The sequence below is a fragment of the Sinocyclocheilus grahami genome, unplaced genomic scaffold, assembly GCF_001515645.1.
Source record: "Sinocyclocheilus grahami isolate Dianchi unplaced genomic scaffold, SAMN03320097.WGS_v1.1 scaffold556.1, whole genome shotgun sequence".
NCBI classification, from domain to species: Eukaryota; Metazoa; Chordata; class Actinopteri; order Cypriniformes; family Cyprinidae; genus Sinocyclocheilus; species Sinocyclocheilus grahami.
In genome coordinates this window covers 390,710-406,944 of record NW_015505735.1, presented here as the reverse complement: position 1 = coordinate 406,944, position 16,235 = coordinate 390,710, and the positions used below count along the sequence as shown (strand labels likewise).

The following is a 16,235-nucleotide window of genomic DNA, read 5'->3' as shown; positions in this document are numbered from 1 at the left end:
ATATAATAATTATGAAAAACAAGTTCAATTATCATCAGCACTGGAAGAAGATACAAAGCAATACTCTGTTTAATAGTCATTTGTGATTTATAGTAGTTTAAATGTATTCTGGGTTTGCTGATTGCTATGAACTAGTAGTTTTGGCAAATCTCTTTAAATTAAGGTTAAGATAATCATAAGTACCAGAAGGCTAAAAGACACCTTGATTCTTCCACTGCTCCCACCTGCAAAAAAGAACCATTAATGTCATTAATTGGTTATGACATTTTCTTAAAATTCACACAGGTAAGAAAAAAATAAATGGTTAGACTGATGGAAGAGGCCATTTTTCAATGAAGCCCCTTCTGAGAGACAATTCAACTGCTTACCAGCATCAAAGTTATCCACTAGCACGCCTTTGGTGTCACTGAGACTTCCATTGTTTGCTTCTGGAACTGCACCCAACAGCTTACACATCAACGGATAGATGCTGACACTATCAAATGGCTCAGCCAAGAAATTGTCCCTAAAGTCTGGCCCAAAGGCTCGAAAGATCATTTTCATATCCATTTCCTCATTCCTGAATCCATGATCTCCTTTGTTGATATGCAAAATGATCCTCTGCACAAATAGCAAACAAAATGTTAGAGTAGACGACAGACTCTACCTCTAAACATAACTTTCAAGCACTTTACTTCAACATTGATAATAATAACAAATGTTTCTTGAGAACCAAATCAGCATATTAGAATAATTTCTGAAGGATCATGTGACACTGAAGACTGGAGAAAAGGCTGCTAAAAATTCAGCTTTGCCTCACATGAATAGATAACATTTTAAAATATATTAAAATAGAAAGCAGTTATTTTAAATTAAATCATTTTTTTCACAATATTACTTTTTCAAAATGTCACGAACCTCAGACTTTTGAATGTTAGTGTATATTTACATATTTGTATTAATTAATATTTTACTGATACAAACTGTAGATAAAAACTGACTAAACAATGTGAAGCTAGTATGACATAATTAGCATTTTTGACTACAATATTTCATTAATTGGGCTTTCAAACAGCTGGCTAAAATGAGTGATATTTTTTTCCAAAGACACTTACAGAGTTGATATTGAACCCCAGGTCAGCCAGAAGGACAATCGGTTGAATTCTCTCATGTTTGCGAATGTGAAAGTGTTCTGGAATCTCTTCTTTCTTATAGACTGTCAGATTGGGATGTGCGTTCTTCAGGGCATCATAAACTTCCTGTTCTCTGCCCTCCCTAGGTGTGATCATCCCAAACCCACCGTAGTCGAGCAGGTCAAATCGGGCTAGATTTAATAAACTCATGTAATTGCTAAGTTTTATCTCATTAACCTCACTGGCTATTTTAACAGTGGTCATGCCATGGTCTGAGGTCAGGATGACGTTAAGATGATCAGTCAAACCATTTTTGTGAATTGCCTCCCTGAGGTAGCCAATAGTGTGGTCAATCTGTTCAATGATCTTTATTCTCTCTGGGGTTTCGGGGCCGAAAGCATGACCCACGTTGTCTGGTTCTCCATAGTAAAGCGTAACAAAGTCAAAGTCCTCTTTGGTGAACCATCCCATCACAGTGTCGATGTTCTGCCGCCACTCTGTCTCATTGTCATCAGGATGCTCGTGATCTGCCACCAGGGAACGATCCACAGCTTGGCCACTGTAATTTACTCCTCCACCAGGATAGAAAAAAGAGGCTGTTTTCAGGCCCTTTGAAACATATAGGAGACGTTATTGCATTATTTGTTAATAAATTTACAGTGAGGGATGATTTTACAGGACATATTTACATACACTGTAAAATAAAATCTGTGAAATTTATGGTAAAAATGGATAGCTGTGGTTGCCAGAACATTACAGTGAAAAAAACTTCACTTAAAATCTCTTTGTAACACACTGATAACCAGCAAAACACACAGGTGGCTACACATCACGTGACTTCACTTTAATCACAAGTAGCTTTTGTGTGCATATAAGGTGCACACAAATACAAAAACACCATCATGGTAAAAACCATAACACTAAAACAATGCAATAAATATTAATTTAACAACATAAGGCATAACATAAAACCCTCATATGCATAAATGATAAGAAAAACAAACAAACAATAGATTATTTCAAAATCATCAAATGTGAAGTGTCTGTGAATGTCAATTTTACAGTTTTTCACTGTAAATTATAAGATGCTTCATTTTAATCTCAAGTCTTTTACTGTTAAAATCTGCTCACAAAAAGCTTGTCAGAGGAGTAAGTTCACCTGATTCTGGGCTGTTATCCACAGGGGCAATGCACCATTATCCCACCATTCTGATCTTTTCAATGTTGCCTTGTGGGGAACTCTCAAGCCAGTTGTATCATTAAACATCAGGTTATGGACAACACCATGATCCTCTATCCATCTCCCTGAAGAAAAGTTTAAGATAGAATCACATCGATATATATTTAACTGTTGAAAATTATATTCAGTTAGATCAACCAATAGGTTTTTTTTGGCGGGGGGGGGGGGGCAAATAGTGCATTCCAAAGATTACTTTTGATCGCAGTGTGTATGTAGACCCACATTTCTTAATACTCTTAAGCATGACCAATACACATAATGTCAAGAACTGTAAAATTACCATTGAGCAAGTTTTATGAACAAGGAACACTGATTGTGTAAATAACCTTGAAGTTGGAGCTCGTGCTAACTTGACACATGTTATTTAACGAGGCTGGGGTAATTGGCCCAGTAAGTGTGTGCTCAGCAGCTCTCAGAAGACAGCTTAAGACTTTGAACATCATGATAATGCAGACTGGACAAGAATATGTAAACTATGGTGAAGCAGATGCATGAATTTATGCATTTATTTCTGCAAAATTATATTTAATAATATAAAATGTTATTAAAATGTACAATAATATATATATATTAATAAAAATTTACAAAACTATGCTATTAAATCATATATATATATATATATATTCTTTAATAACCTATTTTCTTTATATATTTATTTTAAATATTTATGTATTCAATGCCTATTTTTAAATATAATTTTTATTCATTAAATTATTAATATTATTCAAATTCATAACAATCTTGCTATTTGGCTATTTGCAATTATACCCAATTCACTGACCGACCAAATCATATGTGAGGTTTAAATCAACCACCGATCTAATATTCAGTATGCATTACAAAATTATAGCTACTACTTTAATGTTTGTATGAATTAGGCTTCTGCTCTGTTCTTTTTGTGCTATCACTTCTGTAAGTGTGTATTCAACACTTAAGTCAATAAGATATAAATAAGCAGAAAGTTAGCCTTACCAGTAATAGTTGTAAAGTGTGATGGAGATGTCATGGTGATCGCTGGGGGATTGATATATTTTGCCTTCACTCCCTCTTTAACTAGTTTGTCTAGATTTGGTGTGTCCACATCTTGGTCATAATCCCACCTGAAACCATCAAAGGAGATCAGCAGCAACTTATTATACATCCTCCTCTTGGACAGGGGTTTACCGCTCACACAGAGAAACAAGGTCAACACCAGCAGAAGTTCTGACTTCATCTTGAGAGGCTGTTAAGCAGAGTGAAAATCAGCAAAAGGTGATCTTGTTTTTATAAGTGTTATCAGGGGACTGATAAGACAATCTATATATATATTTTCTGTAGTTCTCAGTCAGTAATTGTCAAAGCCAATTATACTTTCACATAGTGAACAAATTATCATAAAACAAATTTTAAATATACTGTAAAGAAAAGCTTTATTTTTGCTCTTTGATTTCCTTTTACTATTACCATCCAAAGAAAAATTATTTCCCTTTTCACAGTTTGCATTTTTGACCCACATGGGCCATGAGGGGGGGTTATCTTCCGAGATAAGGATAGAGCTGTTAAACTGTATGGATGATACAAGCTTAGAGCTCTGATATATTATTAATCATCAGTTCACGTCATCTTTATATGCACACAAGATCTATTGAATTAAAATCAGTGTCAAATAAAGCATGGCTTGCGTTTGTTCTGTAATGCACAACATAGAATGAAGGGACTTTTACTGTAGAAACACTAACCGGAAACAGGAAGTTTGTTTTCTTCTCTCATTACAGTTTTTGTGTTCACACTGCTCTCGGGGCTGGATCCCTGACAACTGATGTGATATTCAGAAAAAAAGCTTTTGTTTTTTACAAATACAAGTTAAAGCGTTAAAGAAGGCATTTTCGTTGCTCAATTTGGATAAACGTACGGTAAGATTCGACAAGTGGTCGCAGTTTATTAGCTTCCCGAAAAGGCCACTGCGCTGTTTACTGTTGTCAGGCTGACCTTTTCATAAAACATTTGTTACTATAACAATAAAGGCATCTAAATCGATATACATTGTTATATAATCTAAGATTTAAAGAATCGTCACGAAAATCACAACTCTCCATTTAAGAAAATAATTTTGGCTGTACTGTGCAACTGACGGTATTCACATAATATTCTGATGGATGTATATCATGGTAATGAATAATTGTCATATTCATATGCTGTGGTGTTTACATGGAATCACCATGGTAGTGTGTAGAACACCTCTGTGAATGAAGGACAAATGTTCCTTTAGGTTGTCAATAAAATTGAATGAATTTGATCTTTTAATTTTAGTAAACACCTTTGTTTGCCTGCATGTAATGCTTCAGCCAAGTTTGTAATGTCTTATTGTATACACTTGATTATTGTTGTACACTGACAGACGACAGATGAAGTATCTCCTATAATATATTGACATTTTATAATATGTTGCATTCAAAAGAATATACTTCTGAATGACTAGCACACAGCATCAACCAGCAGAAGGCCCTTTCAGCTTACATTTGTTTAATGAAAATATTGTTTGCTGATTCCCATGAGCCTGTTGTGCTTTTAATTTCAGAAATAAACATGACTGCCATCAAGCATGCCCTTCAGAGGGATATTTTCACCCCCAATGATGAGCGTCTGCTGAGCATCGTCAATGTCTGCAAGGCAGGGAAAAAGAAGAAGAACTGTTTCTTGTGTGCCACAGGTAGAGCACAGACACAGATCCATGTCAGAGAACGTCTGCAAACATTCTTTTATTGTTTCTCTGTCAATTCTGTTTATTATCATTAGTAACTACAGAGCGCCCAGTGCAGGTGAAGGTGGTGAAAGTGAAAAAAACAGATAAAGGAGATTTCTATAAGAGACAGATGGCATGGGAACTACGGGACCTGACAGAGGTTGATGCCAAAGATGCCAATAAGGTCAGAGTTCATATGTGAAACATTATATCAATTCAGACAGGAAATAAATATCAGTAATAAAATATCTATTACTAAATATTATGGATACATAATATACCTGTACCAGATTTCTTATTGGATGATATTGTATACAGTGTTATTTTAGAAATATTTATATACTATGAAAGTATATATTTATTAATATTCATTAATATGTTCTTTTGTCCTATATTTTGAATTAACTTTCAGTTTTTATATTTTAGTTTTTATTTTATTTGAAGTTTAGTTCAGTTTTTGCAAGTTTATGTACTTTTGTCGTTTTTATTTTTATATTTATATTTAGCTTTACTTTATTAACTTAATTATAAAACTTAAAATTTAAGTTTTAATTTAGTAATTTTAGTACTTCAACATAAACTTATTTTATTTCAGTTAGTTGCCAATGCAACATTTCTAATTTTCATTTTTTTAAGTTTAAGTTTTTCATGTAATATTTATACTTTATTTTATTTAACAAAGACATTTTTATTTTAGTTTAGTTTCCAGTAATAACACCAGTTGGATATTTATTTTTTTAAATAATTTTAATTAAATGTTAGATTACCTTTGCCGAACACTCACTTAAAATTAATCTTTAAAAACGTAATAATTTAATAACAATGTTCAATGTAATCTTTAGCAAAAAAATTAAATACATTTTTAATACTGCACATGATAAAGTTGTTACGCCTAAATTCTCATATAGCACTTAAAGTGATTGAATTAACTTTTTATTGTTTTGTATTTAAATGATTCCGACAGATATTTGGGGGTAACATGATAATAATTATCGACTTGGTATCGGCCTGAATTTACTGAGCAAATCCTCTACTTCTCCATCCTTCAGGAGAACCCAGAGTTTGACCTCCATTTTGAGAAGGTTTATCGGTGGGTGGCGAGCAGCACTGCAGAGAAGAATTCTTTTATCTCGTGTATCTGGAAGCTGAACCAGCGCTACCTTCGGAAGAAAGTGGAGTTTGTAAACGTCAGTCCACAGCTGCTGGAAGGTGTGGCTCACTGCTGCTCCTAGTGGAGTGGGAGAGTAATAGCATGTTGTTAAACTACCAATGTGTTTCTAATATTTAATTACCTCACAGCCATGTGATAGAACTATGTAGAACTATTACATTTGCAGTGGTAGGAACTCAAACTAGTGTCTGTTTTCCTGTGGCTACTGCTCTTCTCTGTCTCTTTCTGAGCTCTTTGGGATTCTGTAATGTGTCTTTTTGAGTGTCCCTTAATGCTTTAACATGATCTGTGCTGTTCTCTCTAAATCTCTCACTGGCCAGAGCTTCCTAAAGCTGAAGGTTTGTAAGCTGTTTTTTCTTCCATCTTTCATCCTTCTCCAGTTTCCACCTGCTGCTATTGTTTCCGCTTCATTAATTGTCTTTCTTTCTTCCCATTAATTAATTTGCTTAATCACATATACAGTTATCTGGGAACATTTACCCACTGCTCACTCTCTAGATTGTGTTTGTGTACATGTGTTACTTACATTGCATTCATGGAGTAGTTTAGTTCATATACTCATATGCACACATAAACTACCATTCAAAATTTGGGTTTTTTTTTTTTTTGAAAGAAGACTCTTAGACTCACCAAGGCTGCGTTTATTTAATTAAAAATACAGAAAAAATAGTAATATTGTGAAAAAAGTACAATCTTTCTATTATAATGTAATGCCATTCTATTATAATCTTACAAGTTTTCTATTATTATATATTTAAACGTAATTTATTCATGTAATGGCAAAGCTACCTTTCCAAAACACAAAAGAACAGCATTTATTTGAATTATAAAATTCCTTACTGTCATATAACATGCAGTTTCTTAAAAAAAAAAACATCTTGCTGACAACAGACTTTTGAATGGTTGCATATAAAGTACTATACATTTGAGGTTAATAAGAACACTATTTTCATGTGCCTTTCCTTCTTCTCAGAGTCGGTCCCGAGTGGAGAGAGTCAGAGTGTTGCAGGGGGAGATGAGGATGCTCTGGATGATTACCAGGAGCTGAACGCCCGTGAGGAGCAGGACATTGAGAGCATGATGGCGGTCTGCGAGTACGCCATTTCCAATGCAGAGGCCTTTGCTGAGAAACTGTCCCGTGAGCTACAGGTCCTAGATGGGGTGAGTATGTTTAATCGTTTCCTAAAATAAAACACCGGTGTGCTGGCCTTAGAAGTAGTGGAAAGTATTGATTGCACCTGTCATCAGAAGTTTATAATTAACTTTATCTATATTGAACTGAGTGCAATAATTACAGTCAAGTTAAATGTGGATTGATGTTTGATTAGAGAACAGTTGATAATATCAAGTAGTCTGATTATTATTTGACAGTCATATCAAAGATAAAACAAGGCTTATTTTTGTTATCATGAATCGTAATGTCTGTTCTTCTCTGTTTAGGCTAACATCCAGTCCATCATGGCCTCCGAGAAGCAGGTGAACATCCTGATGCAGCTGCTGGATCAAGCTCTGGCAGAGGTAGACAACATCGAGGGGAAGTTGCTCAGTTATGAGGAGATGCTACAGAGCGTGAAGGAGCAGATGGACCAGATTTCCCAGAGCAACCATCTCATCCAGATCAGCAACACCAACAATGGCAAACTACTGGATGAGATCCAGTTCCTCGTGGTATGTTGGGCCACAGTAGAGATAGATCCCAGAAAACGTTCTTTTGTTGAATGAAGCACAGCATTTACAAAATAATTCTAGATAAATAGTCGATCTCACTAATCAGCTAGCTGGTTGGTGGATGACTAATCACCATTGTGACCCATCAGTAACTGCCCCTTTAAAAACATGAATATTGGGATAGCAGTTGTCATAGAAATTCCAAGCTGACTTTAAGGTGCTCTGCAGCTCTGGTGCCTGTGGTGGACTCTTACCACCTTTATTTCAGGTGGACTCAGACTTGCAGCTAACAGTTTTCCCAGTTCAATCACTAAAGTCTAGACTATTTAGTCATGTGATAAGCATACACACATATTCCTTATAACACTTCCACTCTTTTAATGAAAACTGTATAAATTAAGGGATTCCCAAACTTTTTTTGTCAGAAAAAAACCTTTGACCTCAAATGTTTACTGGAAATGTCACTGAGATTTTAAGTTACACGACGCATTTGCATGTTCAAAGATCCCTGATAATGATTAATGCTCACATGACGTGCAGGCAAACATAAAATATTTCATCTTTTATAGTATGTGTTTTATTTGGATTTGTTTTTATTCTACAATTATTTTAATTTTACATTTTTATTGAATTAATTATTAGCTTTTCATCAAGTCATGGACATGCAGTTCCTTCACAGACCACAGTCTGGGAAACCCTGTATTAAACTAAATATAAATAATTTTATTTTGCCTAATGGTGGCATATGATTTATATATTTTTTATCTAAACTTCTGTATTTTTGTTGATTAACTTATGCTATTCGGCCAGGGTGAGCAAAGTTCTAGATGTTTTGATTGTGCTTCTGTACTGCTTTTGTTTGACACTAAAACAAAACGCCAATAAAATATTACTGGCATGATTAGAATTCTGATATGTCCATAATTATCTCTTTGTTAATATTTGTGTGTTTTGTCCATAAAAGAACTACATGGATCTATCAAAAGGGCACATCAAAGCTTTGCAGGAAGGAGATTTGTCTTCTCCTAAGGGTATCGAGGCCTGCATCAACGCGTCTGAGGCTCTGTCACAGTGCATGAACGTGGCACTCAAACCAGGTACTGCTCTCAAACTTCACCCACTGACTGAAAACAGCACTTAGAGGTGTGCATGAGCAGCATTAATCATGTTTGTGTGATGTTCTGTAACAGGCCATGATAAGCTGATGGCAGTCAAGCAGCAGCAGCATCTGTTTTCTGAGCTCAGAGACACTTTTGCCCGACGTCTCACCAACCACCTCAACAACGTTTTTGTGCACCAGGTAACATTATTACACACGTTACAGGTAAAGAACACGTACAGCTTACATATATAAGGAGTATTAGGCTTTCTTTCCTTTTCCTACGAGTCTTTATCTGCCTCTCTGTGATTGATTCTTTCTCCTGTGTTCCTGTTTGGCCACCAGTCGTGTCTCTCTATATCACTTTACTTCACTGTGCTCTCTGTTCCTCTGTCAGTTCAACCACTTCAGTCACTTCAAAATGACCATCCCTCAGTTCTATAGGTCGTCCTGTCTGTCACTCCCTGTGAGTACGCCCACTCCAGCACCCTGTTTGACCCGCCCACTCTAACAGTCACGCAACTCCACTTCCTTAGACCTAACTGTCTCATCAATGCTTCTCTCTCTTCATGAAAACATTCCATTTAAGCATGTTCATGGTGATGTAAACCAGACATTCTCATCTTAGGGTTTCTAAGATGATCGCCCCATAAACCTCCCAGCCAACATGATTCTCTGTTGATTTTGTCCCCTGAAGATTTAAAGGGGTCTTCATTGCCTTGTTTTGCTCACTCTCCAATGGAATTGTGGGGTGCTCGTGAGAAGACATGGCCTGATCAGCATGCAGTTCCTGCAGTGTTTGCTCTTATGATGTGGATGTTTCATAGATGCATTTAGAAGGAACTGCTTGACTGTGAGAATAGCACTACTGTTGGTTTGGTGGCATTGTTCATAGATTCATGAGGCTTGGTGATTTTTGCTCGACTAATTACTGTTTGAGCTTGGTGTCACTGTAATATAACAGCGACCTTTTGTGTGGGAGTAGGGCTGGGTGTTTATACAGATTTCCTGATTCGATTTAATTCTAATGAACAAACTCTCGATATGCCTCCATAATGATGTCTATTTTCTCTTCCATGTGGAGAGATATTCTCTTTCTGCTAATGCTGGTATACAGGACAGTGTTTTAGACTGATTCACTGAGTAACTTGTATTTTTTTTAACTATTCATTAAACGCCTTTAGAATCAGGCTACACTGGTTGTACTGTATGTTTTTAGTTAACTGAAAAGAGCCAGTTCATAGTAATTTGTTTGTAAATCAGACCTCACTGGTCATGCTGTATGCTGTTGATTCACTAAAGAGCTGGTTCATAAGAGTCATTTGTTCATGAATCAGACTACACCGGTCACGCTGTATGACAATCGACCAACTAAAAAATGTAAATTTGTGATTTCAAACTATGCTGCGCTTTGTTCATTTGCCCACTATCATATTCGTGTCATTTTCTCTGTTTGCCGTATTGAGTGTTACCTTGGCTTTATTTGAAAAAAATATGATTCTCAATGCACACAAACTTCCCAGATTACAGAGTGCTCTGTTGGTTACAGTGTTTACTTCCTTTTTATTTATATATTTTTTTAAATATGTATTTATTTGTGAAAAATACCCTAATAGGATTGCAGAATCAAGGAGTTGTCATCTAAAGTATAAGTATGTTTATTTGACACATTTTTTAAATTAATTTTCAAATTATTTAAATTTTCTTAAATATTAATTAATATTATAATATATAATAATTTGAATTCATATTTAAGAAATCTGAAATAATTTGAAAATGAATTAATTATAGATGTGTATGTATTGTATATTAATTATATATATATACTGCATGTGTATGTATATGTGTATACCTGTGTGTGTGTATATATATATATATATATATATATATATATATATATATATATATATATATATATATATGTATATGCAGTATAAATATACATACATATACACACATAGATATTTGCATCAGCTGTCAAAAAAAAAACAATGTCGGCCGACCACTATTTTCGATGTACTAAAAAGAACCAGTTCATAAGTGTCATTTGTTCATGGATCAGACTGCTCTGTTCACTTTGTATTTTTTTGTTATACTAAAAAGAACCGGTTTAAAAAAGTCATTTTTTCCCCCATATCATTTTGCATTCAACCTGCTAAGGCCCACTCAATGGAAAGGTGTTTTTTGCCATTATTTTGCGGTACCAGTTGCATCACATTCAATACAGATTGCGAACAGATGTTCACATCACAAATGTAAAATAAGATTTGTAAAATGTTTTAACACAGCCACTAAAAAAAAAAAAAAGTCGTAAAGCAAACAAACACCAAATTCACCAAATGAAGATTATTTGGAAAATCTGTATTTTTACCCAGCCCTATGTGAGAGTAAAAGTGTGTGTGTTCCTTAATATTAACTTGCTTGGACAGTGAACTTTTCTCATACTGAGTTTCCACTCACTGAGTGTGTCTGTGTGTTTGTGTGTGTAGGGACACGATCAGAGCTCCACACTGTCCCAGCACACAGCTGAGCTGACACTACCCAAACACAGCCCTCTGCACAGAGACCTGCTCAGATACGCCAAACTCATGGAGTGGCTGAAAAACACCCAGAGAGAGAAATATGAGGGTCTTTCCAGGGTAAGTGTTTATGACTTCCATCACATTGCATTGATTATCACAGTAAATGTTATCATGACACATGTCAGATAACATTAAGGTTTGAAAGCATTCAGTCACGTTTGTACAAATTGTTCCATCTTGATAAAGTCATAAAAGTGAATGGAAACCCTAATCGATGAACTGTGTGACAAAAGTCAAGGACAAAAACAGAATGTTTAATTAGAAAAATATAGGGTGGGACTTTATTTAATTTGCTTGGAAAAAAGTAGGTGTTACATACAAATCAGGATAAGATAAAACACATTTGAAAGATGGTTTCATGATGTATTATATCATTATATCATTTTTTATTTTGAACAAAAAAGTTACAGTGTACCTTTAATAAGACAATCAGTCCCATTATTGCTGTATGTTTTAAAGCATTATATGTTTTAACAGTTTAACAGTTATAATCACCAACACCAGTCAGTTACAGCAACCATTAAAATGCCATCATAATAATGCTGCAATATATTATCCTGATATCCTGAGAGCCAATGGCTTTCCTTTAGAAATGGCAATGTCTTAGCGAAGGAAAATAGCAGTTATATTTAATTTTAGCTTTGCTCAGACTTAATAGTACTGCTAATGTTATTCTACAAACATTAGACTCAATAAATTCAGGGGCAAGACCATATTTAAGGGTTTAGTCGGAGCGATTAGTCCTTTTCTGATCATCACCCAATGCTAATGTGATTCCCAAATGTTTTAGATGTATTTATCTCTGCTCTCTATTATTAAACTGTCTTTAAAATCCAAATGTGATGGCAGACTTGGCCTGGATGTTGCTGTGTGTACTCTTGACAAATTTGATTTGTGTCCAGTTCCCAGTAATGTTCCCGCTGTCTCATTTCCTGTGATCTTTCTACCTTCCTCTAAATGAGAAAATTGCTGACAAATAAAAAAAATCTAAATTTGGACAAAATTCCTAGTCCTCCCTTTTTTTTTTTTTTACAGACCTATGTGGATTACATGACCCGATTGTATGAGCGGGAAATTAAGGACTTCTTTGAAGTGGCAAAGATCAAAATGGCAGGCACTAGTAAGGATGGGAAAGGAAAATTTGGTAAGATCTTAAATTTTTTTTTTTAAGTTTGTTTATCAGGAAACCAACTCTCAGTCACTGTATGTCTTGTGCTATGTTGTGTATTGTCTGTGTGTGTGTGCGCCGTTTGTAATGTGTTTTTTTATTTTTTTGCACTAATTTTACACTACGTGTCAAACACATAGTTTCAATAGAGCTGAGTTGAAAGTATCCAACATAATTCTCAAGTAAAATCATTGAGATGTCAATCATTGCTTGTTTCTGATATGATGGTGTGCATAGTCACGTTTTCATTGTAATGTCTTGACATGTGCTGCAAGGCTCACAGTGTGTGTACTATTACACATGGCATTAAATGCATACTAGATGCATGACAACCAAAATATTCTGTGGGGAAAAAACCCCTGAATACATAAGATTTCAGGATGTTTAGAACAATGTAGTGCATCTCACAAAATACTTGCAAATGGTATAAAGAGGGACTGGGGACAAGTTTGGGGTTGGTCAATTTTTCTGTATTTTTAGATGTATTAAATATGTATAGAAATTGTATTTATATCGTATCATTTATATATTTTTGGAAACTAGGGGTGGGCATTTTTCCCCACAACATTAGCGTCACATTAAGACTTTGTGTTAAGTAAAAAAAAAACTAAAAAAAAAATGCGTTTCAGAAAAGCGGGGCATAGAGGAGAAACAATAATGTACAATATGTGGAAAATAGTGTTTTTTAACCTTAAACCACATAAACACATTTCATTACACCAAATACACAAAATAATGTTCTTTTTTAGTAACATCATATGACCCCTTTAAGCTTGTTACATGCACCGTTTTATGGATTTCATCTAACCTTATTCACTTTTTCTCAATCAAAACTAACCTCAAACATGTCTACTGATTCATCAGATATTAAAATGTTAATGCATCAGTGGTTAAAGGAGGGGAGGGGAGGGGGGGGGGGATTATTTAATCTTGTCGTAAAGGGTTGCATGCATGTTATGACCTCCCTTTCAGATCAACATGTACTTTAAAAGGTAAGCATATAGAAAGGTGATTGTAATGTAAATGAAGTACATCTGCCTTGTATGTTTTATATCCAGTTCATGTTCTGATGGTTTCTCCTCTGATGGTCTCTCCAGGTCTGCATGGGAGCTCTGGGAAGCTTACAGGCTCCACGTCAAGTCTGAATAAACTCGCTGTGAGCAGCTCCAACAGTAGGCGCTCTCAGTCATCTTCTCTGCTTGATATGGGCAACATGTCTGCCTCTGACCTGGACGTAGCAGACAGGACCAGGTTTGATAAGGTGCGCCACCGCTAAAACTTGGGGATTGTTTCGGCCCAATTTAAAGATGCTGATTGGTTCTAAATTGTCACTTGAAATGTGACTAAATTCTGAAATTTGTTGTGCAAAGTATAATCATATACAGTGATGTACGAAATGTAATACTTTTATTCATGCATTAATTTAATCAAAAGTAATAGTTTGATTAGACTTATTATTTGAATGATTTCTGAAGGATCATGTGACACTGATAAGTGGTGTAATGCCTGCTGAAAGTTCACCTTTGGCATCACAGGAGTAAATTACATATTAAATATATTCAAATAGAAAATAGTCATTTTAAATTGTAATAATATTTCACAATATTACTGTTTTTACTATATTTTAAATGCAGCCTTGGTGAGCATTAAATCTTGCTAACCCTACACTTTTGAATGATAGTGTACATATGCCCATTCTTTGTGTTGTTTTCTAGATTTTTGAGCAGGTTTTGAGTGAGCTAGAGCCACTGTGTCTGGCTGAACAGGACTTTATCAGCAAGTTCTTCAAACTGCAGCAAAATCCCACACTAGCTCAGGTTAGTATCAGATACAATCCAGACTCAGATCTATGTGTGTATTGTATTTATTATGTGTGATTTAATGATGTTATAAATCCCTAATTAGGTAGAGAATGTGGATGACAGCGATGGAACGGTTCACTCCAGACTCCTCACTGAAAACAGACATTCAATATCTGAGTGAGTGACCGTTCTCTTAGTTCTTACAAATCTGTTTTTAAGCAGATCATAAAAAATGATCATACATCCATTTCTCTTGCAGAAAGGACATGGTTCGGATGATGATGAATAAGATCTTTCAGAGCATTGAGACAGAGCTGAACAGTCTGATAGCTTTAGTTGATAAGATAGACAGCTTCAACTCTCTCTACATGCTGGTAAAGATGAGTCACCACGTCTGGACGGCCCAAAATGTTGATCCTGCATCCTATCTCAGCACAACGCTGGGCAATGTGCTAGTCACTGTCAAGAGAAACTTTGATAAATGCATTGTAAGTGAAACTCATGTCATGCATAGTTTGATGTATTGATGGCGAGACCAACAAACCAATCTTCTGATGTTTCTGTTGCTCTTGTAGTCTGGACAGATTCGTCAGATGGAGGAGGTGAAGATTTCGAAGAAGAGTAAAGTGGGCATCCTGCCGTTTGTCACCGGCTTTGAGGAGTTTGCTAAGCTAGCTGAGGCTATTTTCCGAAATGCAGAAAGACGGGGTGATCTGGATAAGGCCTACATCAAACTCATCAGAGCTGTCTTCGGTAACGGTGAGGATCATAACCAACGGGACATCTCATACATTTGTTAATTCATCACTAGTTGTAAGAATGTGCAAGAAGCCCTAAATTTCTTGAAATGCTGCTTTTCAGACTTTTTTTTTTTAAATATGAAGAGAAAGAAAACATGAGAGCATGTGTAATCGAGGCATTGAGAGAGGGTTATTTTAGTATTATTTTTATACTTCTACACATATCATTTAATACTATTTAGCATTTTTCCAAATATTTTTTTATATTTTGATATACAAATCAAAAATATAAATACTAATTTAAAATATTATATTTGCAGTTTAGTTTATTTTCATTTAAGTTTTAGTAGTTTTGTTGTGCTTTTGTCATTTTTATTAGTTTTTGTATGAATATTTCTATATAGTTTTAATATATGTGACCCTGGACCACAAAACCAGTCTCACGTCACTGGGGGGTATATTTGTAGCAATAGCCAAAAATACATTGTATGGGTCAAAATTATAAATTTTTCTTTTATGCCAAAAATCATTAGGATATTAAGTAAAGATCATGTTCCATGAAGATATTTTGTAAATTTACTACTGTAAATATATCAAAACTTAATTTTTGATTAGTAATATGCATTGCTAAGAACTTCATTTGGACAACTTTAAAGGTGATTTTCTCAGTATTTAGATTTTTTTTGCACCCTCAGATTCCAGATTTTCAAATAGTTGTATCTCAGCCAAATAAAAAAAAAAAAAGGTGAAGTGACGTGTGGCCAAGTATGGTGACCCATACTCGGAATTAGTGCTCTGCATTTACCCATCCAAAGTGCACACACACAGCAGTGAACACACACAAACCGTGAACACACACCCGGAGCAGTGGGCAGCCATTTATGCTGCGGCGCCCGGGGAGCAGTTGGGGTTCGGTGCCTTGCTCAAGGGC

General features: G+C 35.2%; 2 protein-coding genes across 5 annotated transcripts in view; one reads left to right on the top strand and one right to left on the bottom strand.

The window, feature by feature from the left end:
- Positions 1-27: 27 nt before the first annotated feature.
- LOC107556161 (ectonucleotide pyrophosphatase/phosphodiesterase family member 7) lies at positions 28-3,565 on the bottom strand. The gene is made up of 5 exons (XM_016239209.1): positions 3,325-3,565; positions 2,272-2,417; positions 1,095-1,721; positions 369-600; positions 28-224 (listed from the first exon to the last, which is right to left on the bottom strand). Exons 1-5 carry the CDS (start codon positions 3,563-3,565, stop codon positions 154-156), a joined length of 1,317 nt encoding a protein of 438 aa, XP_016094695.1. The 3' UTR covers positions 28-153.
- Positions 3,566-4,090: 525 nt separating this feature from the next.
- The window catches only part of LOC107556159 (exocyst complex component 1-like), an 18,212-nt gene continuing 6,067 nt past the window's right edge, over positions 4,091-16,235 (top strand). The window contains exons 1-13 of one of the 4 annotated variants that reach the window (XM_016239203.1): positions 4,091-4,244; positions 4,910-5,041; positions 5,128-5,258; positions 6,124-6,283; positions 6,566-6,583; positions 7,219-7,406; positions 7,686-7,913; positions 8,878-9,010; positions 9,104-9,213; positions 9,410-9,478; positions 11,502-11,651; positions 12,630-12,738; positions 13,860-14,023. In XM_016239203.1, the coding sequence (XP_016094689.1) occupies positions 4,918-5,041; positions 5,128-5,258; positions 6,124-6,283; positions 6,566-6,583; positions 7,219-7,406; positions 7,686-7,913; positions 8,878-9,010; positions 9,104-9,213; positions 9,410-9,478; positions 11,502-11,651; positions 12,630-12,738; positions 13,860-14,023 (1,584 nt within the window). In that variant the 5' untranslated portion in view covers positions 4,091-4,244; positions 4,910-4,917. The remainder of the gene's footprint in view (positions 4,245-4,909; positions 5,042-5,127; positions 5,259-6,123; positions 6,284-6,565; positions 6,584-7,218; positions 7,407-7,685; positions 7,914-8,877; positions 9,011-9,103; positions 9,214-9,409; positions 9,479-11,501; positions 11,652-12,629; positions 12,739-13,859; positions 14,024-16,235) is intronic. The other 3 variants (XM_016239204.1, XM_016239206.1, XM_016239207.1) reach the window with 3 other exon arrangements.

What these genes read in the sequence shown, in the direction of transcription:
- LOC107556161 (XM_016239209.1), bottom strand. Translation starts at nt 3,565, where the DNA reads ATGAAGTCAGAACTTCTGCTGGTGTTGACCTTGTTTCTCTGTGTGAGC. An exon ending in GGATAACAGCCCAGAATCAG is followed by an intron (nt 1,722 to 2,271) that starts GTGAACTTACTC and finishes TATGTTTCAAAG; the next exon opens with GGCCTGAAAACAGCCTCTTT. An exon ending in AGTGGATAACTTTGATGCTG is followed by an intron (nt 225 to 368) that starts GTAAGCAGTTGA and finishes TCTTTTTTGCAG; the next exon opens with GTGGGAGCAGTGGAAGAATC.